Source organism: Rhinolophus hipposideros (genome assembly GCF_964194185.1).
Source record: "Rhinolophus hipposideros genome assembly, chromosome: 5".
Lineage (NCBI taxonomy): Eukaryota > Metazoa > Chordata > Mammalia > Chiroptera > Rhinolophidae > Rhinolophus > Rhinolophus hipposideros.
The window spans coordinates 18,769,447-18,792,483 of NC_138051.1; the positions used below are offsets into that span (position 1 = coordinate 18,769,447).

Sequence of the window (23,037 nt, forward strand, 5' to 3'; positions counted from 1 at the left end):
GGAAAAAGGACAAGGAGGGCCGCCCCGTTCGACTCACGTGGATCACAACTGTCCTCGGAAAGGGGCAGGATCCCGTGGGAGCATTGCTCAAGGGAGGGCGGAAAGCCGAAAACCGCGACCAAGAGCCCCCAACCCCAACCCCACCAGTAGCAAGGGTAGTTACGAAAGCCAAAATCTAGGGACCCTGCCCCTGCAAAATACTCCCCACACCGCCAAACTCCGCCGATGAAGGAATGGGGTGGGGGCGGTGGGCAGTGAGCCGAGTCAACAACTCAGATAAGGCAGGGAGGTGTACAGATTGATCACAAACGAAGTTCACCTCATGCTCCAACTCACCCAACACTCACGCTTAATTAACGCAACCAGAACCTCGGCCGACACTACCGGCCCACAATGCACCGCGCGAGCCCCGGCATGAGGGGCGTGACTGAACTGGACGCCGGCGTTCTGCTGGGCCAGGCGGCCAAAACAGGTGATTTTGAAGCTTTTAGCGGCAGGATGGGGCTGAGGCGGATGCTGAAGGCATCTGCTACATTCAGGGAGAGCCTTTAGAACCTCCAGATATCCGTAACCAACAATGAGAAAGAAATTGTGAAGGAGGAAAGCGCTTCCCTTGAGCCGGAAATGCCAAAGGCTCCGAGTCACGTGGTGCGCTCCCGCCAGACGCCCAGCATGAAATAAAAGCACGGGCTTCCTTATTCGGCGTTGTGAAGTTGGGGCGCTGCCTTAAGGAGGATCCTTTCCTATCTCACGTCTGCTTTCCCTGCTGTTAGTGTGATCGCCGTATCCTCCGCAGCGGCTACAGTAATCTTTTTTTCCCCCCCCTCCTTAGCCGACTTCCGCCCATGTCCAAGATGGCGGTTGAGCGGCCTTCCCAGCCTTTACGGGGCTGGGCGGTGTTTGACGTCTGAGTTGGTAGCGGGTGGAGCGGTTAGTAAACTGCAAATGCAGGAGCTGCTGCGCGGGAGTCAGTCATGGACTGGAAAGAAGTTCTTCGCCGGCGGTTAGCGACGCCCAACATCGGTCCACACAGTGAGTTTGGGAGGGGCTGCCCCAGAGAGAGCCCGGCCCTAAACTCCTAGAGGTGGAGGGAGAAAGGGAGGAGCAGCAACTGGGAGCCGCGCTGGCCGCTTCTGTAAAACCTCGCCTGACAAAGCAGGCGGAGAGCAATGTGGTTTCGAGATCCAGAGAGGTTTGACCCACACTTCCCTGGGAAATAAATGATTGGCGGGACTGAGCAGCTCACTGTGCATGGTGTTGACCTGGCCTCGTGAGGAATAATGGAAAACCCTGGCTTCAATAACTCTTGGATCCTACCGGAGCCTGTAATCCATGGATCCTACCGCCTTTTTATTGTCACACTTTTCACTTCCCTCCTTATCCATTTTAGATTTCATAATTCGTTTTTCCTGTGTCCTCTTCCGCCTCCTTCAGACTTGCTTGTTAACCAACCTGGTTAAAACTGTCCTCTCCGGGGCACTGAAAGTGGCCGGAGGAAGAGGGAACCAAGGCGCATTGTCTCATTTTTAATGCGTGTCCACTAACCTAAAGTAGGTGTTTCAGTCATTCATTTACACTGCTTCCGTGTTTCCCTAGACGTTCACTCTCTAACACTCTAAGGCACTTCTTCTCTTCTCCCTAATATCCAACCCTCCAATGTAGCCTACCTACCCCTTACCTTCAGCTGATAAACGTGTGTGTGTGTGTGTGTGTGCGCGCGTGTGTGTTTGAGAAGGTGGAAGCAATCAAAGAACCTCATCTGTTCTCATCTGCCATTTCTATCAGCCCCTTTCCCACCATGGGTGCTGGTACACTCTGCCCTCACTATTAAAATGGGGAACTGTCCGTGCTCCTATTTGAGACAGTCGCTCTACTCCAACACTAGGTGTGTGTTCCTTTTCTTTTGTTCACTGAATTCACTCTGGCCTGATCCTCTCTCTCGTGCATCATCAAATTTTCCTTCTCTACTGGATCGTTTCCATCAGCTCTAACAAACATGCTGTAATAACCCCGCCCTCTTTAAAAAAATCATTTGATCTCATATTCCTCTCCAGCATTTGCTTCATTTCTCTGCATCCCTTATAGGAAACCTCAGAAAAATTACCTGTACTTGTGCTTTCTCCTCCCCTTCACTCTTTTTTTTTTTTTTTTTAGTTTTATTTTATTTTATTTTATTTTTACATCCCTCACACCGTGAACCCCCCTCCCCCATCCACCACCACCCCGACCTCACACCGAGCCATCACATTATACACATAAAATTATAGTTGGCATTCATTGATGTCCAGCCTCTGGTGTACAATGCCATGACCAGGCATCCACAGCCCTGTGGTCACCAGCCGCCCCCCAATCCCTTCACCCTTTCCCCCATCCCAACCCCCTTTCCCCCCGCCCATCTAACAACTCTCGGTTTTTTTGTGTCTCCAAAACTGTCTCTGATTAGTTCATTCACATATTCTTTTCTTTAGATTCCACATATAAGTGAGATCATATGGTACTTGTCTTTCTCTTTCTGACTTATTTCACTTAACATAATGTTCTCTAGATCCATCCATGTTGTTGCAAATGATAAGATTTCTTTCTTCTTTATGGCTGCGTAATACTCCATTGTATAAATGTACCACAGCTTCTTAATCCAGTCATCCACCGATGGGCATTTCGGTTGTTTCCATATCTTGGCTATTGTGTAAAGTGCTGCAATAAACATAGGAGTGCATACAGATTTTTGAATTGGAGTTTTGGATTTCTCCGGGTAGATGCCTAGGAGTGGAATTACTGGATCTCCTCCCCTTCACTCTTAAACCCACTTCCATTGCAAGTCTGTTAGGGGACAAGTACCTTTCTAGCCTATAGCAGTAAACAAAACAAAACAAAAATTCTTGTCCTTGTAGAATGTACACTTTAATGTTGGTAGAGATGATAAAATCAGAATTAAATCATATAGATTGTGCCACTTCTATTTAAGTCTGTTGCTTTCATTGGTGTGCTAGATCCCATCCTTTTTGCTGGATTCCATTTTTGCCTACTCAAAGATATACTCCTGCAGTCATCCCCTCTCTCCTGAATCATCAATTTCTCTTTCTTAGTCATTCTCCTAAGCATATAAACATGGTGGTATTTCTCCAATTTTAAAGAGACTTTCTTGTCTTAACTTCCACCTGTTGCTGTGCCTCATTTTTCTGTCTCCTACACATTCTTTCTTGGTTTCTGGAAGACATACTCTATTAGTTCTTCTTCCTCACCAGTCATCTCGATCTTTGCTTTTCTTCCTCTTCTCACCAACAACTTAATATTGGGGTGACATATGTTTGCGATTTAGAAATTATACTATGAAAGTTGAAAGTACAGAGGAAGAAGGATTAACAGAAAAGAAGAAATGGCCAGAAAATAGGAGAATTAACAGAGTGTGATCTCTTAAAAGCCGAGAAAAGGTTAGAATCATCAACAGTATCAAATTTAACAGAGAAATCAAGGACAGATTTGCACATTAAACTAAACAATTAGGTCATTGGTTGCCCTGGCAAGAACAGGTTCTGTAAAGTGGTAAGAATAGAAGCAGGATTGTATAAAGAGATGAGAGGAAAGAAAGCAGAGATAGCCAACATAGACTTTCATTTGAAAAAGTGAATGAGGAAGGAAGGAGGTTTGTGTGACAGTAGGTAGAAGAGAAGGAGGTTTTTGGGGGGAGGGGGAGGGAATGGGAGAGATCTCAGTGTATTTCTAAGTTAAAAGCCAGTAGAGATGAAGAAATTGAAAGTACTGAATAGAGAAGGAAATAAGTGATTGAACAACTTACAGGAGAATTGCAATGGCTGAGATTAAACTCTCAGGTAAAATGAAGCATTAGCCTTGAGTAAGAAAAGAGATACCTTCTTCCTCTGAAACTGGCAGGAAGAAAGTAAGATGCAGATTTGATACCTTCCTGTCCTTCCACTCCACTTAGATGTTTATGGGTGTCTGTGCCCAGTAGACTCAATTTTCGATGAACTGGGAGGGATTGTCGTCCGTTAAAGTGAACACAGAGGGGATTTGAGGAATGTAGTGACAGTTTGGAGCAGTCAGTCACCAAGAGAACATTAAGGGTAGATAAAATATGTACTGGTGTTTTTGAGAAGCTGACTTATTAATTAGCAAATGAAGTAAATTTGTGGGACCAAAATTTTGCAGTTTTCTCCAACAGCATTAAGTCATAGTAAACAAATTAGTTTGTTAAGATTGGTCCAAAGTTAAAAGTTAACATGGCAGATGTGGGAGAAATGTAGGCATAAGAGGAGTTTAGGGGAAGAACTACAGGCATGTCGGGAAGGAAGTGAGACCAGGAGGAGGAAAATAAACTTTTGAGAATGTGGACCATAGCATTGAAGATCTCAGTGAGGCTGAAGTGCAGGTATTACGCCAGTGAGGTTATGAATAACAAGGAGAGAAAAATTATCTGAGAATATATTAGCATTTAAGATTTCAGAAGAGGAGCAGAGAAGATCTGTGGTCTTGCCATGGAACTGGGTGACACAATAGAGTAGAGGTGAAAGCCTTCAGAGTTGAGGGGTCACCGTCACTCACATAAATACTTATTCTTCCTTGATGATTGCAGGACATTGAGGAAAAGAACGCTGTGTACCAGTCGCCATGGTCTACAAATAAGTATGGAGGAATGGCTAAATGAGACAGCTGTGTGCCAGCAGCAGGCGGGTTGGAGGGTAATAGCATCCTGATGTGTGAGCTTCAGATGGAAGGGTTTTGCTTTAGGTAGAGAAACTGTCATTAAGAGGCTGAAACTCCATGAGGTCAAGGGCTGTGCCTGCTTTCCCACCACTCTTGCCCCAGTGTCTCGTACAGTGAGTGCTCTGTACATAGTACGTGCTCAGTATACACTTTTGATTAAGTGAATTAGGAACATGCCAGAAGTCTATAAGAAAGGCACTGACTAGAGGAAGAGACAGTATAGTGATGGAAAAAATAAAGTGGAGGCAGCAGCTAAGATTTGAAGATTTAGGGGAGGCTTTTTCAGTGGAAGATAGTGATTCTTAGTTCAAGAAAGTTAATATAGATGTTCAGTGTCTAAGCACCACTGTGAAGGCCTTTTTTGCACTGTAATTAGACAATAGTAGATAGATGACCTGAGAAAAGTATTGTTTGATTTTAAAAGTGCTTCCCCCCTTTATTTACTTGTTACCAGAAAAAAAAAGTGAACAAGAATTAAAAGATGAAGAAATGGATTTATTTACCAAATACTACTCAGAATGGAAAGGAGGTAGAAAAAACACGAATGAATTCTATAAGACCATTCCCCGGTTTTATTATAGGGTAAGTAGTATCTAAGCAAATGTCTTGTGGAGTTTATAAATAAAATTAATTTTAAATTGGATAAGAATCTTGTATTATAAATAAGTTGAGGACTATATTTTAAATTTTATATATTATTTCATTCTTTATCTTACCTTTACTTTGGAGCTGATAAAATCTTGAGTTTTCTTATCAATTACTATAAACACACAAAGTTGTTATTTGCCTACCTTTTGAGCTATCGGCTTTTTCTTCATAATTTTTATTATGGATATTAGTAGTAGGTGTTCTATTGGATTAGGTTGTCAGGCTTTTTATAAGACTTAAGTATACTTAATTGATCATAATTTTTTTTAATTCCTCCAATAATTTATTCAGTCATTCAACAAACATTTATTTAGCAGCTATAACGTACCAAGCACTGTATTTGTATGTTACACAGTACCAATAAGTAAGACATGGGTCCTGCTTTTGAGAACCTCATGGTATATTTGGGGAGGTAAAAATGTTAAATTACAAACAAATATCAAAAGGATGAGTACCACACTAGAAAGATGATGCTGTTTCAGGCTAGGAAGCTTTAGACATAAGAAGTGAAAAGATTTGGGTTATATTTTAAAGGTAAAGCTGAAAGAACTTATTGATGACTGGATATAGGTACCAGGGATTCCTAGGTTTTGGACCTGAGCCACTGTGAATGTCCAGAAGCACCTTTTACTCAGCTGGAGAAGACTAAGAGAAATGGGTTTGAAAGAGAAAAATCAAGAGTTCTGTTTTAAATATATTAAGTTTGAGATGCCTATTAGACATCCCAGTAGATTTGTCAAGTGTATATTTAACATATGAATCTGGGAGCCCAGGCAAGAGAGGTGAAGCTAGATTATGTCTGATCATAATTTTTAACTTTGTCTTCTAATTGTGGTATAAGGTGTAAAACGTTTTGCTCAAGGCTAAACTGACAAATAGATTGAGAATGGAAAACTTGAAGAGTTTAATACTCAGTTATGTTTTCTTGTGCCAAAACTGTAAAGAAGTCTTTGAAGAAGGTCATAAATTAAAACAGCTATTTACAGCTGAAATTGAAGGCTACTAAAAAGAATAAGAGCTATTTAGTAATATGTCAAATATAACCACGATAGAAAAGTTAATTTTGGAATTTTAGTCGAATGGATTTGTCCAGTGTTATTTCCCTTGTTTCTTCTTCCTCTCCACTGCTTCAGAGAAACCAGCTATCATCCATCTTTGGTCACTGCTCCTCCCCTGGCTGATTCGCTGGTTGACTAGACTGGAGCACAGTGTATCTCAGCCTGGCCTCACCTTCTAATGCTTCTTCCTTCTCTGTTCCTTTTGATGGGAGGGATGGCATCTTAGTTCTTGGAAATGAAAGGTATAAACCATAACCCCTAGTTTGGACTAGGGGTTACTTAGCTACAGTTAGTGGGACAAAGATACAGAAAAGGAAGAAGAAATCCTCAAAGCACATTATATGAAGTGGAGTTGGAATGAGTATTTTGAAGCCCTGTTTATGGAAATCACCCACGTAGGCAGAACTTCTGTCTTGGAGGCCAACGTAATAGACACTGGCTTGACCATCTCTACAAAGTAAGGTGATCCAGTCTCAAAAGGCATACTTTGCTAAGACTGCCAGTCTTCAGCTAGTCCTAATCTAATTCTTTATCAGTCTAAGCTTACAGTGGAAACAGTGCTCTAACAATATAAACTTGGGCTAGACCATTAGCTTTTATTGGGCAAGCATATGGCCTTGCTAACTATTGAATTCTCTGTGGATCTCTTTTTGTTAAATGAACTTTTTAAATAGATGATGACTTGAAGTTAAGCAAAACTGAGATGCCAAAAGTAATTTGAGGCAATGTCATAGTTATTTCATGAGGCCGGATACATTTTACATAATCCAATTGTCTAGAAGAATTTAAGTATAGAAATTAACTCTACAATGTATTTTTAGCTGCCAGCTGAAGATGAAGTCTTACTACAGAAGTTAAGAGAGGAATCCAGAGCTGTCTTTCTGCAAAGGAAAAGCAGAGAACTGTTAGATAATGAAGAATTACAGGTAGGAATGAAATAAAACTTGCTTTGGATGTTAGCCGTTTCTTATTTGTACTACTTAATGTCATATAGGACCTTACGGGGCCTAATGGAGCCAGTACTGCAGAATGGTGAAGGCACCTGCTCTGGAGAAATGGTTCCCACCAGAATCAATTGCAGAGCTTACAGGGGTGGATCTCCCAAGGATAGTTTTGTTTTTTAAAGGTGACTCTAATGTGAAGCCAAAGTTGATAACCACTACGGTAGGGTCAAACTGTAGGGGTTCAAATCCCAGCCTTGCTCTGTTGATCTCTGGCAATGGACTTAACTTTTCTGGGCTTCAGTTCTCATCTGTAAAGTAGGGATAACTATCCACAGCATATAGTTATATGGATTAAAGAAGTACTATATATGTTTATTTTTATTGTGTTATTAGTAATCAAAAGGATAATAGGAATGAGATTCATCTTAATATTAACTCTGCTATCAGACTATCATTTCAATGTAAATAACATATTCAACTATGTTTTTAAATTTTGTTCTGTTAATTATAACATCTCCATTTCTGCAATTCTTCTAAGAACTTATGGTTTTTGTTGGACAAGCACCAGACACCACCTATGATTGGAGAGGAAGCAATGATTAATTATGAAAATTTTTTGAAGGTTGGTGAAAAGGCTGGACCAAAGTGCAAGTAAGAATGATATTTTAACAAAGGAGTATGTTACATAAGCATTTTAAATGCCTCAAATAAATGTCAGTGAAATTTTTAGTCAATGGTAAGACACTTTGAGTCAATTTGAGTTATTCATGAAGTTTAATAAAATTATTTAGTCAAAAAAATTACATTGGTATAAAGTTACTAAAAGAAATATGGTTTATTTACAACACTATAGGCCTTCATGTTTAAGACAATAGAATGCAAAGATGTATGATTTAAAATTAAGTTTAGAACTATAGTTGTCACTGATTTTTTTATACCACTTTGGTTTTTTATTGTTTGAATTTATGCTGCTATTTGTTAATTCATGTAGAAGTCATCTTTATGTTATGTTGGCAACTGATTTTAATCTTTGTTTCCTTTCCTTAGGCAGTTTTTCACAGCAAAAGTCTTTGCTAAACTCCTTCATACAGATTCTTACGGAAGAATTTCTATCATGCAGTTCTTTAATTATGTCATGAGAAAAGGTGATTTCATTTGCTTGAACTACTCTTTTCTGGTAATCAAATAGGTTTTTGGTCCATGCTTTTATCGTATCCCTTCCATGTGAAACAACTCTTATTTAGTAAGTTCTAATAGCAGAATTTGTTTTTTGACCATTTGTTTTTCTATTATGAGTCTCTCCTGGAACTTACTAGAGGTGAGATTTTCTACCATAAATTTGGTTCATTATTATAAAAAACAAACAAAATAAAAACTTCACACGTATCCTAAATATACTAGCTAACTAGATATATCAAAAGCTGAACCAAGAGTTTTAATGTATGGTGATTTGAAATAATTTTAATTCACTGCTAATTTTATTTCACCAGTATATTTATTACAGGTTGAGTTACCTAAGAGGATAGTTTGAAACTCACAACTGTAGCATCAGATTCAAGGAGTTTTTACCAAACAACTTGGAGTTTTGTGATTCCTTTAAGTTCCATAATGATCTGTGAAGTCCTATGTGTATAATCGTTAACTAATATTTGTTTGCAATAATTAACCTCAGTAGAATAAAATCAGCTTCATTGAAAGCCTAACATTATACTTTCACTGTCCCTGTTTGGTGGAACACCAAGTTTAATAAAGTAAGGAGCAATATCTTCAAGGGCATCGACTTTATTGTCACTTTAGGCATGGTAGAATTGTTGATATCTACTGTTAATTTTATGGTGTTTTTATTTTATTTTGAACAATTTTGGGGTTAATAAGTAATATGTGTGAGAATAAATATGTTCATAGACTTATTAGATTAGCTTGTCCATCTAATCTAGCTCTTTATCTCCTTTTGTCTATATATATGCTAAAGGATAGCTCTTAGTTACGTTTAATTTTCATGTTTATTGTCAGTTTGGCTTCATCAAACAAGAATAGGACTCAGTTTATACGATGTTGCAGGACAAGGGTACCTTCGGGAATCTGTAAGTATTAACCTACTTTAATAACTACTATAGAAATAAAAATGTTAACAGTAGTTATCACTGGATGGTGGAACTACAGATGATTTTTTTTTGTTTTTTTGTTTTTACAAATAACGTATATTACTAAAAAAAACTTTTAAAATGTATGTTGACTACAAAAATTCCTTTTTAGATTTTCTCAAGCCCCTCTCCCCTTTTTAAAAAAAGCCTTTTAAAAGAAACCGTAAGAAGAATGTAGAAACAGTGAAAAACTTTTGATTATTCATGAGTGTTATCAGTGTATGACTGTTTTAAAATGTAAGGGCCAGGAATTTTTCCTTTTTTAGGAAATATATAGGAGAAAAAGAGCGTGACTTTTCCCATCTGTATGTTAAGGTTGTAACATCAGTTACCAAGAGGTGGTTTATTTCCCATTAGGTATTAATGAAGTTAGACCATGTTATCAACAGAGAATTATAGCCTGGTGATCCAAATGGCTATGCTTCTTGTCAGTCTGAGTATATAAGTTATATGGACATGCTTCTTTTTAGCTCAGGCGTTTTTCCCAAATAAGGAGTCCTTTTTAGGGTCATTAGGAAAAGGGGATGGGAGTTCGGCATAAATATGAACCAAGTTAATTAATCACTTAAATAAATATTCAAATGTAAAATTTAAAGACAATTCCCTGTTATAGTTTGTTTCCTGTTATGATTTGTTGCAGTCTGCTTTATCCAGGTTTCTGTAGATAGAATCTGTTAGCTCATACTGAACATTTACACTTTGAAACCTTCCTAGGGAACAGTACAATTCTTGAACTTTAAGGTTCAGATCAACTTGACAGTAAAAGGTTCTTGCTTCTATCCATCTCTCTCTAGCAAGGAAGATATATTAGCCACCTGTTGATACTTATTCAGGTCAGATATTGGGGTATTCCTGTAGCTCTGAGAATTCTTCCCAGCCATTGGTTGCTTTACAAAACACACTTCTTGCCTTTTTCCATGAATGGAAACAAAAATGGAAAAAAGGATGAAAAGAGGGAAGAGAAAAGCAACAGTATATCTCTGTAGTTGTGTTTAAAAGGGAGTTTGTCCCTTCTCTCAATGAAAAAAAGCATTTCTCTTAAAAAAATATTTCTCCGGCCGGCTGGGTGGCGCAGGCGGTTGGAGCTCCATACTCCTAACTCCGAAGGCTGCCGGTTCGATTCCCACATGGGCCAGTGGGCTCTCAACAAAAAAAAAAAAAAAAAAAAAAATTTCTCCTACCCTGAGCAGTTTGCCTTTTGAAACCAGACTCTTCGATTAAAAGACAGTGATTTCTAGAGCCAACGTCTGTAATTTGAGTAATATAAGCAAACTTTCGTTCACTTATTAAATCTTATTAAATGAGCATTTACAAAACACTTAATTTGTGCCAGGTACTATTCTAAGCCTTACTCTTAGGGAGTTTTTTTGGTTTTGTTTTTGTTTGTTTGTTTGTTTTTAGCAGAGTGGAGAGGCAGACACTAAATTATAAGCAAGATAATTTCAAATAATGACAAGTTCTACAAAGATAATAAAATAGGGTAATGGGAAAGAATATGACTGGGGTTGGGGGCTGTTTTAGATAAGATGGAAGGGGTACCTCTTTGAGAAAGTGATTGAGTTTTAATTGTGAAGGATGAGAAAGAAGCCAGCCTTATGGAGATGTATAATAGAGAGGGAAGAGCAAGGTCAGTGTCCCCAAGACAGAGTTAAACCTGACCTGTTCTAGGAACAGAAGGAAGCCAGTGTGGCTAGAACATGTAAGCAAGAGTTAGTGACAGACTGAAATTGGAGAGAGAAGTAGGCAAAGACCACATGTGGGGCCCTTTAGGCCATGGTAAGGAGTTTGGAAGCCATTAGAAGTTTTAAGCTGAATCTGTCAGGATATGATTTACATTTTAAAAGATCACTCTAGGTACTGTGTGGAGAATGGATTGTAAGGAGCCTACAGTGCAAGAAGGAATAGTTAGGCTACTATAGTAGTCCAGGTGAGGAGTGATAATGGGCAGACCAGGGTGATGGCTGGAAAAAGAGCCAATAACAGATTAAGTTAATATATATTTTGGACACACACATACACACCCAAAAAATTTGCTATTGGATTAGATATCGGGGGTAAAGGGTAGGGTCCTTGGTGAACCAAAGATGACTAAAATTGTATTTTGAATAACTGCTTTTATTTTGAATAAATTTTTGTTTTGAATAACTGCTATAATAGGGAATAATGGGTGAGGACCAGGGTTGGGGATGGTAAGAGTCCCATTTTGGACTCAGGTTTGGGATGCCGTCTGTTCTACAACTTAAATTATAAAGTATGTCTGATCAACTAGAAACATTATTCTTTACAATGGCTAAAACAAGAGTAACAAAATTGTTAAAATAAGTATAAAAAACTAGGAGATACTTTTAAATATATAATCTTGGAATAGCGAAAGCCTTTCTGAGTATGATAAAACTGAGAGACATCTAAAAAATTGTAAATTCAGCTACATTTTTAAAAAATCTATAGGCTGTAATAAACAAAGTTAAAAGAAAACAAAGTGGAGAAAATACCTGAAACTCAGTCACAAACAAATGGCCAATTATTCTAATGTATAACAAGCTCCTAGAAACCATAAGAAAATGGCTGCTATTACCTTGTCTTGTACACCTGAAACTAATAAATAAATAAATAAATAAATAAATAAATAAAAAGAAAATGGCTGCTAACCCAGTACAAAACTGGGCAAAGGATATAGTTTGCAGAAAGCAAAATAAAAATGCTTCTTAATCATAAGAAAAAATACTAACTTTATGTAAGAGAAATGTTGAATAGATCTACATTAAAATGCCATTTTTCACCTATCAGATTGACAAAGATCAAAAAGTTCGATAACACTTTTAATGAAGGAATGTAAAATAGCCATGGTTTCCCAACCTTTTTCAGTTCATGGTGCCCTTATTGTCTCAGTAACTTTTTCATAATGCCTCTAGGTTGAAAGAAATACCTAACAGTTCCATTTATTAACCAGTTAGTTCTAAACAATTTAATGGAAATATTCATTAAACTTATCCTATTGCCCATTTGAATAAATACACACAGGTTAAAAGAAAATAATATTTTTATTTCATTCTTAAATAACAGTTACCAATGGAATGTGTGTGCCCAGGGAGCACTGTATAGCTTCACAATCTGGAGATTATATTGGACACAATCATTCTCACTTCCTCTTTCACACTAATTTCTGTGTGGTACTTGCTTTATTACCGCAACCACCAAGAGCCTAGCTTTGCTAAGATTGATGTCATCAAAAGGAATATGTGTTTCAAACTAATGATGAAAATGTGAACTTCCTTGAGCCATAGCTCAGGCACTGTCTGACAGATGTTGCTGTGTTTCCCTCAAAAATCTTAAATACCCTGCTGCACCCCTTTGAGTTTAGTGTAGCACTCCTGCGGCACAATTTGGGAACTGTTGATACAGCCTTCGTATTGCTGGTGGGAGTATAAAATGGATATGGGTTTTATGGGGTGGTGGGAAGTTGGCCAACGTCTTACCATAATTATAAATATGCATGTGCTTTGATCCAGCAATTCCACTTACAGAAACTATATCCTGTATTCTTCCATACCTGTGAATAAAAATTTTGCTTAGCCTCCATAATATTGTTTTTAGTGTTGCTAAAGATTAGAAACCACCTAAATGTCCATCATTAGAATAAATAGATTATGGTATATCTGAAATAATACATAGCTTTTTTTTAAAGAGAAGCTTTTTAAGAGCCAATATGGAATGACTGCAAAATGTAGTGTTAAGTGATAAAAGCAAGATACAGAAAAATTTGCGTGGTGTGCTGCTATTTGCTGTGAAAAAGAGGAAAAGAAATATGCATACTCGTATGTATGTATTGGCTTGTACATGCATCGTTTATCTTTGGGAAGATACATCAGAAGCTGATAATATAGGTTACCTCTGGGGAGAGGAACTAGGTGAGAGGCAAACTTCAGTGAATACCTTTTTGTCCCTTTTAAATTTGGAACTATACAGAATGTTCTATATAGAACTATATAGAATTCAAAAATACGTTAAAATTTAAATAAAACGTAAATTAGTAGAAACAAATTTAATATAAAAGTTTTACCACTAAGCTAGTTATGAATTTTATCATTAATATAGTATTAACGCTGAATAATTTTTAGCACTGAAATTATATTCCAGTAGCTAATTAAGAAACAAGATCAGACATTTAAGACTTGAAATTTTTATTTTGTTCTTTTCTTTCAGGATTTAGAAAACTACATATTGGAACTTATCCCTACTTTGCCACAATTAGATGGGCTGGAAAAATCTTTTTACTCCTTTTATGTTTGTACAGCAGTTAGGAAATTCTTCTTCTTTTTAGACCCTCTAAGAACAGGTAAAAGAAAATCTTATCTAACTTAAATATTATGAGGATATTATTACTTTTAAATCTCAATAACTAGAGGAAAGTCTTGAAAAGTCATTTTTTAATTTTCTTTACATGTCATTGCCATTAATATATAAAGATCTTTTATGATCTTTATGTCACTGTGTGACAGTGGGCATGTCATCTAATCCCTTACACTTTCTTCCTCTCTAAAATGAAGTATGAAATGGGTAATCTATGGCTCCTTCCAGTTCTAAGAAGCCAGTTATTCTGATATAATTTGCTATCTCCCAATAGTTCTACTATGTATTTTTCTTTCTCAAGTTCACTATTTTATATGAGAATCAGATTAGTAAATTTGGCCTCATTAACAGTGCATTTTATCAGCTGTTCTAACCTGCGAGACTTAAGTACATGTAACTGGGGCACAGAAAGGGACAGAAGGCCCAAATCAAAGTCCTTGCGTGTATACAGATAGACATATGAGGTAGAGATTTTATTAAATATTCCCTGCACCTTTCCCTTTTCATAGCAGTATATAATAATAGAGATTTTTGGAGCATAAGAGCTAGGAAGCTTTAAAATATCAGTTGGGTGATTGTTCTTCTAAAATAATACCTTTATAAAACTGAGTTGCTCATTTTTAAAATGCAATTAAGTAATTGTATTTCTTTGTTCTTTAAAGGGAAGATAAAAATTCAAGATATTTTAGCATGCAGCTTCCTAGATGACTTATTGGAGGTAAATATGTTTTTAAACTACTTAATTATATCACTTGACAGTTGCTATCTTCTAATTATGTTTCTGTGTTCATTTAGTTAAGGGATGAGGAACTGTCCAAGGAGAGTCAAGAAACAAACTGGTTTTCTGCTCCTTCTGCCCTAAGGGTGTATGGTATGTTCCTATCATAATGCTAATCCTTTCCTAATTAATTGGTGTTCAAAGGACATACATAGGCTAATTCATCTCAAGATCAAAGTATCTAATTACTTTAAAAGCTAGTATTCTAGATTACTAAAATTTACTTGTTTTTAAATACCAGTGTTTTAAATTTTTGTAACTCTTGTTACTACACTTTCTAACTCTTTAATAGAACATACAGAATGTAATTTGATCTTTTCAGAAGTATCATTATGAACATCAACTATGGTCTTGCATTTTGATAAAATGCTGCTCTTAGGGTCCACAGAGGGAGGTCTAGGGAGCGCTTTGCTCTTTTCCTAAGTTTCATTTATCTATTACATTCTGTTGGGTGGTCTTGACTTATTTTGGAATTCATGACTTCTGCTTTCAAGCCGGAGCATTTCAGTGCTTTCTGTTGAACTTTACCACCATCTAATTCAGAATCCTAGGAAAGTCCTAAAAGCAAACAGAAAACAAATAATGATGTAAGGGAGATAACCCAAGGCCATGGCCTTTGTGATGGGTTTTCTTTGACTGGTTCTGGCCTGAGGGTTATTCTGATACAGATTGCAGGGGTAGCTGATGTTAGGGCACTACCCTTAGTGGGGAGTTTGAAAATGAAAATATTAACCAATAAAAAGAACTTTTTGTTAGTGTTTATTCTTTTGTCTTTTACTTAGAATTTTATTTAGTCATAAGTATCTTTTTATCATCTTTCTTCCCAAGGCCAGTATTTGAATCTTGATAAGGATCACAATGGTATGCTCAGTAAAGAAGAACTCTCCCGCTATGGAACGGCAACCATGACCAATGTCTTCTTAGACCGTGTTTTCCAGGAGTGTCTCACTTATGATGGAGAAATGGTAGTAATAAATCTAATAAGTTTTAAAAATTTAGGCTCCCACAATTTCCAAAAACATTTTTCTTGATGTGATACAGCATTTTATATCAGTGTGTAACATTATCTTAAAATGTATAACTGATCAAAATGTCTGAGATTTGGAACCTTTCATTTTAAGGTAAATTTGCTTTACAACATTCCCTTATGGACTCAGGACAAAAAGAAAATGTTAATATTTTGTTCATTTCATTGTCAGTGTACGTATTGTAAAGGGTTGTGGACTAGTAAAATAAAAATCTGAAAAATTAGCAAATCCTATTGACTATTTTTATATAGATGGAGCATCCATTAAATTACCAGGTCAGATATAGTACCACATATGCTATGATTTAAATCTAAGAATCAGGTTGTATTACTCTCTATAAGTGGCTATGTTAGTAGCTCAAGACTGACTAATATGTACTTGTCCTTTTATTGCAAAACACTTGAGAAGAAAATTCTAAACAGTATTTTTAAATTACCATTCTTGCTATTGAGAACATATGTTAAGGTTCTGACACATTTTCCAAGTTAATGATGCTTAAGAAATGGCCATATTGTTAGAAAAGAATCAGGATTCTATGTATTATCATTTAGCTTTAATAGCAGTTTTCTAAATAACACCATTGTTAGCCAACTGCAAAGGAAAAGGGGAAAAAGGCACAAAAGCTATTTCGTGATTCCCACAGCTGTCTACGATAGACAGGCTCTAAATCTCAAATAAGTAAGGAGCTTATACTAATGACTTCTGGTGAATAAAGAAAATCAGAAGCTACAACTATGTATGGAGTTAGACCATCATGAGGCTGCATCTCTGTAGCTCTTTATGCTGCAATTCATGCAGAAAGGAATCCCTAATCTTAGCCTAAAAACTCTTTTCCAAGAATATAGTTTTTCTAAGTGAGGCTCTCCCAAGTATTTTACTTCTTTTCACTATGCAAAAAAAGTAATCTGTGACTAGATTTAAAACTTCTAAACACTATTTCAAAACAGCTATTAAAATATACTGTTCTGTTCATTCCATATAAACTTTTTTCTTCCAAAATGACCACTGAAATGAAGCTATAAATTTAATGGCAGTGTATGATAGCTTAGTCACTGTCCTGTCCATTTCAAAAACATAATGAAAGAAAATTATGGTTTAACACAGAAAATCTCTCAAGAAAATGAACTGTGTCCCAAAACTGTCCTGCACAGATTAACTGCTACATCGAATTCCTAGAAACCAACACGGAGTATACGAATGGATTTCTCATTTCATATTAAAAATAACTTGCCACCTTTGATTGCAGAATAGCTTCAAATTATCAGACACTTGAAAAGTGGATTCCAAATAAGGCCTCCAAAGAATGTCATTTTCTTTTCTATAGGACTATAAGACCTACCTGGATTTTGTTCTTGCATTAGAAAACCGAAAAGAACCTGCAGCTCTGCAATATATTTTCAAATTGCTTGATATTGAGAACAAAGGCTATCTGAATGTCTTTTCCCTTAATTACTTCTTTAGGGTAAGTCTCATTTGTGTAAATGAGTCGTTCTTCCTTAAGATATGTTGTACAATTTGGTTTAAATTACCTACTCGGTGACAATTAAATCTAACTTGTGACGTTTACATTTAACAAAAGGGTTTACATAACAGATTTCGGAAGGAAATCAAGTCTCTGGTTTTTTTCTACTTTTTAAAAATATAAATGGGCCAAATCAATGCTGATTTGATTAGATGCAGAACTAAAACAGAGTGTAAATATATGTCAGGGACTATATATTCTAGTCAGTGGAGACACAAACATCCATGAGAAATACTGTGCTCTTGGTGATCAAAAACTAGTGTGTAAAATCCTATAGAAGCTTTAAGGAAACAGTTCAGAAAAGGTAGCTCCTTTCCACGGGAGTTATGTAGACTTTGGTGGTTGTAGATTCTTTTCATTGCTGTGCTGTAAAAGATAAATACTTTAAAAACGGGCTAGAATTGTGTGCTGCATTTCCGTGTGAAACAGATTTGCTGACGGACTTAATTTGTGCCTTACTTGGTGTCAGAGAATAACACGATGAGCTCTGACATGGAATTTGATTGTATCTTACCTGATAAGCATCCAGATGCAGCAGGTGTAAAAATAGGAATGTCTGCCCTTTTAAGACAAATCATTCAATTTGAAAGGTGACTTTTCTTGATGGAGTAGTTTTGTACAGTAGTTTCCTACTCCATCACCACATTTCTATAGTTAGGTTTTAGAAGAGTGTGATTTTTATATGGTTAAGGTCAATAAATAGTAGGAAGAAAAGCTTTTTTTAACAACAAAAGCAACATTTTTACATTGTTGTCATAAACCATTTTCCCCTGGTTTTTATTTCCTTTCCATTTAAAACCTTTTTTGGTACTTTTAAAGTAACTTTTCTGAATTTCATAGTACATATTCTATAACTTCATAATTTCCCTAAAAGGCGTTCCATTATGATCTTCTAGGTAGTAATGACTGCAAATAGTAGGGTAAATTACAATCCTAAGATTAGTATGCAATTTTTTAAAATTGGGCTTACATCAGTGGCTAATCTGAAAGGATAACGCTAACCCATTATAGTGATGCCCCCACTTTACGCAGACCTATTCAATGAAAATTCAGTTTTAGGAAAACAAAGTAAATGTCTTTTGGTAATTAAACACTCAACCCTTTTTCATAAAGATTTCTTTATAGTATCTTATAGTTTTAGAATGTTAAATTTTATTTAATACATTTAAAATAGTTCATACATGCATTTATTTTATTATTTTATCTGGGCTTGATTGTATGGGCTAAGGAAACATGTTCCTGGTGCTGAGCTCTGCATCCGGAGGGGCTGTTCACAGAACCTTTCTATCTCAATATCCGAGTAATAAAGCTGGGCCTGGATGGTGCACTGTGGAGCATACCATCCAGGTCTACTACTGTGTTTCCCCGAAAATAAGACCTAGCCGGACCATCAGCTCTAAGCATCTTTTGGAGCAAAAATTAATATAAGATCAGGTATCATATTATACCCGGTCTTATATTAAAATAAGACCGGATCTTATATTAATTTTTGCTCCAAAAGATGCATTCGAGCTGAAGGTCTGAGTAGGTCTTATTTTCGGGGAAACACAGTAGTCTAGTAGCTAAGATTGTACCCAGATTCTCATCTACTTCAAAGAGTTTTCCTTTACACACTGATATCGGTGGCATCACATACAGAGTAGGCACTTGGAATGTAAGTTGACTGTTTACCAAGAATTTTAAGCTTCACATTTTCCAGTGAATGACTGTCACCTAAGATATTTGTCCAACTGGATCACAGTGCAGTTGACCCTAAAAAACGCAGGTTTGAACTGTGTGGGTCCACTTATATGCACGTTTTTTTCAATAAATATGTTGAAAAAATTTTTGGAGACTTCGTTATCATGAAGCAGTCGTATCTTTTCCACCTCGGCTACTATAAAGCAATCGTACTGCTGCTGCTTCATTATCAATGCATGAATCATTATACCTGATAATATGGATTTTTTTTCACGTTTTCATTTTTGGTGTCTAGTGTTAGTAATATGTATAACATCAACAGTATTTCGTATCATAAGATGATATTGATGTAGGTACTGACAGATTCATTTTGTAAACAGATGACAAATTTATGGTATCGATACAGTATAGTAAATGTATTTTCTCTTATGATTTTAATATTTTCTTTTCTCTAGCTTACTTAAAGACTCCTGTATATAATGCGTATAACAAATTATGTGTTAATTGACAGTTTATGTTACTGGCAAGGCTTTTGCCCAATAGTAGGCAACTAGTACTGAAGTTTTTAGGGAGTCACAGTTACACTCGGATTTTCGAGTGTATGTGGGGAGGTCAGGGCCCGTAGCCCATGAAATGTTCAAGGGTCAACTGTACTTTCTTCAGTATTTTGTTAGTTTGTAAGAGTTCAGGGGAGATTTACCTCCATTTTTTTAGATGGCAAAGTGTAGGAAGGGCGGGGCAGTGGTGAATTGGGTAAAGAACGAAGGTGTGAACAGTGTTCCTGGGAAATGGGAGGAGATGATCAGAACAGTATAATTGCTAGGCAAGTTAAAGGCTCCTCTGAGGTGGAAGACCACTCCTACCTACATGGTAGCACTAATCTGTAGTTTTGCATACTTTCTTTCTGAAGCTCAATAGCTATGGCGTGGGTCTAGAAAGGTTGATGGTTACACTGATCCAGTTTTTAGTTTTGCCGGGTAGATGTGAAGCCAGGTGAAGGAAATTAAGAATTTTGGCAAGAGTGGTTGAAACAGTGAGGCGTGTGGTCTGCATAGGATAGGAAGTGGAACTAAAAGGGGCCGCGGGCCAGGGTGGGGGCTATTGTGTAGTTTATTTTTCATTTACAGATTTGTTTCTGCCAAATACAGGCCATACAGGAACTAATGAAAATCCATGGACAAGATCCTGTTTCATTTCAAGATGTCAAGGTTACTTTTTCCTTTAATTTACATAACACCAGATAATCATTTCTATTAAATGAAATTTTACATGAAAGTAACTTACAAAGTACAGAACCAAATCAAGTGTTTGCTCTTATTTGTTCCAAATTGATATTTAAATTATTAGAAACAGACCAATTAGACTAATGATTTTTGTAGTTTGATTTTATCATTGTTACTCCTGTGTTCTCATGAAAGCATTCATTCATTTTTATTGAAAATTAAGAGAATCAATATAGCCTGCATCCTTTGGCAAACTATTCCACTGTAAACTGAATTTTTAATGTGGAAATTATTTTGGTTGGAGCACATTTTTATTCTTCTACTTCAAAGGCTTGCTTGATTTGGTACTATTTAAGGAGACATCAGTCATACAATATGAAAACTAGTATTTGAAACCATGCTGCTACTTAGCATTTTAGTATTGAAACTTGCACCAGCTGTGAAAAACACTGAGTATCCAGTACTGATCCAGGTTCAAGTTGAGTAATGTAATAAAAGAACCCATTCATTTTTTTTTTTTTTACTTTTTATTTACTTAAGTGTGTTTTTCCAGGACCCATCAGCTCCAAGTCAAGTAGCTGTTTCAAACTAGTTGCAGGGGGCGCAGCCCAGTGGCCCATGTGAGGATCGAACCAGCAACCCTGCTGCCAAGAGCATCGTGCTCCAGCCAACTGAGCTAACCAGCCGCCCCCCCCCATTCAATTTTAACCAACTATAAGATAAAGGGCTACTTTGATTTTATATAAGTGAGACAAATTTTAAACTGTGCAACAGGCAAATTAAGAACTAGTTAATTGTAACTGGCCATCAACCTAGAAAAGGCAGTTTCACAAACATAAGATTAAAAATTCATAATTTCATTTATCTGAATTGTTCTTTTAAAAATATAATTTGCCTCCTTAAATGCTACTCAATACTCTGAGTAATTTTACTACAAAAAGATTAAAAACATGTACTAATTTCCTTGAAAGTATTCACATAGTATACTTAATATAGAAGGGGTTCTTCCATCTATTCCAGTAAATTTTAGCACAATTTAATGTCATTCTGGATTGACTAATTCTTTAATACCACCCCTCCCCCCCATCTAATGTCTAGAGTGTAAGGTTAACATCAATACTGGAAATGAAGCTTTGTCATAATCTTGGCTCTGAAGCATTTAAGTTTTTACTTAGCGCTTTAAAGTTTGCACTTTAAATCAAGGCTTTGCTTCACCACCACCAACAGAAAAGTATGAGTAGTTAGTTAACATGTATTCAAAGAACAGCATGAGATAGTTTAGCTATTAATTACTAAACTAATTACTAAACTAATAGCCTTCTAAATAGTTATTTAGAAGGCTATTAACGATTAATCTCTAAAAGCTCTTTAAACACCCATACTGTGTGGCTTGGATGAAACTCAGCCTCAGTTTCTTCCTCTATGATGGATAGTTATCACATACCTAAGGAATCTAATGAAATCCTGTGATTGTACATAGAGAAAAGGAGACTATCTGTTGAATAGAAAAGAAAAAGCTGGAACAAAGAAATTTACATAAGCTCAAGTGCCAGCCCTGAATTTTAAGTCACTGTGTGACAGAAATTAAGGAAATCAGATATCAGATTTCATTATATTTTTTTCTCTCTTTCAGGATGAAATCTTTGACATGGTAAAACCAAAGGATCCTTTGAAAATCTCTCTTCAGGATTTAATCAACAGTAATCAAGGAGACACAGTCACCACCATTCTAATCGATCTGAATGGCTTCTGGACTTATGAGAACAGAGAAGCCCTTGTTGCAAATGACAGTGAAAACTCTGCAGACCTTGATGATACATGATCTCTCAAAGACTAGATTGTATTCATTAAGATAAGCTTGAATGCTGCATGTAAAACATTTGAAGCAGAAGCCGTAGAAATGGTCTAAATAAAGCATTTCATATGCCTGTAGAACACAACAAATGTTATCGTTATTGGAATTAATAGTTTGGAAGCAACAAGACCAAATTAGGAGGCAGTATATTCTGGTTCCACTTAAATCAACTATCCCAAGTGTGATTTGGTGAAGGTAGGAGTCCACTTTAAATCTGTGTAACCTTTACAAATAAAGGACGTTTTCATAGAATATTTCTAACATTAGTCATTAAGAATTCCGATATTTGGGGGCGGCCAGATGGCTAAGTTGATTTGAGCATGAGCTCTGAGCAACAGGGTTGCCAGTTCGATTCCCACATGGGCCAGTGAGCTGCGCCCTCCACTAGTAGATTGAAGACAACAAGCTGCTGCTGAGCTTCTGGAGGGGCGACCGGATGGCTCGGTTAGAGGCTGAGCTCTCAACAACAAGGTTGCCAGTTCAGTACCCTCCTTGGGATGGTGGGCCGTGTCCCCTACAACTAAAGATTGAAAACGGCTGGACTTGAAGCTGAGCTGCACCCTCCACTAGATTGAAGGACAACTTGAAGCTGATGGGCCCTGGAGAAACACACTGTCCCTCAGTATTCCCCAATAAAATTTATTTAAAAAAAAAAGTATTTCAATATTTGAAGGATAGTTTAAATTATAATATCATTTAACATTGAGTTGTCTACTAAAGTATTATGTATATCAAAGATTACAGACTTCCCCATTCATTAGGGTAAAGCCGTTTCATTTTTGGGTTAGAAGTGTTAAACGTGATATTTCTTTTAACAGGATGTTTCAATACAAAGTATTCAAGTTAATATTTGAATTAAAATCATTAGTACAAAAAATTTGTCTAGTTTTATTAACCAATACCAGGGTTACGTTTTATACAACTTAACTCCATTTTGTTAAGGATTTTTGTTAGAGAATTTATTTTATTGTAAAGGTTCTCAATTATACTGTCATGTTTAGTTTTTATGAGATGAAAGATTAGAAGAAGACAGAATATCATGAACTATGATCCAGAGGGAACAGTAGATATTAAAAGGGTTGAAA

The 23,037-nt window shown here is 36.6% G+C and overlaps 2 protein-coding genes across 5 annotated transcripts in view; one reads left to right on the plus strand and one right to left on the minus strand.

The window, feature by feature from the left end:
* The window catches only part of PRORP (protein only RNase P catalytic subunit), a 114,965-nt gene extending 114,503 nt beyond the window's left edge, over positions 1–462 (minus strand). Inside the window, exon 1 of one of the 3 annotated variants that reach the window (XM_081049932.1) lies at positions 337–462. The gene's annotated coding sequence lies outside the window, so the exon portion shown is untranslated. Of the gene's footprint in view, positions 1–319 lie in introns of all 3 variants that reach the window. The other 2 variants (XM_081049933.1, XM_081049934.1) reach the window with 2 other exon arrangements.
* PPP2R3C (protein phosphatase 2 regulatory subunit B''gamma) lies at positions 412–23,018 on the plus strand. 2 transcript variants are annotated; one of them, XM_081049935.1, is made up of 14 exons: positions 412–472; positions 833–1,032; positions 5,177–5,304; positions 7,250–7,354; positions 7,911–8,023; positions 8,420–8,517; positions 9,386–9,456; positions 13,720–13,852; positions 14,529–14,584; positions 14,662–14,737; positions 15,473–15,609; positions 16,997–17,134; positions 20,023–20,082; positions 21,731–22,921. In XM_081049935.1, exons 2-14 carry the CDS (start codon positions 975–977, stop codon positions 21,917–21,919), a joined length of 1,362 nt encoding a protein of 453 aa, XP_080906061.1. In that variant the 5' UTR covers positions 412–472; positions 833–974; the 3' UTR covers positions 21,920–22,921. The 2 variants fall into 2 exon arrangements, with proteins under 2 accessions (XP_080906061.1, XP_080906062.1); XM_081049936.1 differs by adding an exon at positions 4,592–4,697 and having other exon boundaries at positions 442–1,032; positions 21,731–23,018.
* The last annotated feature ends 19 nt before the right edge of the window (positions 23,019–23,037 follow it).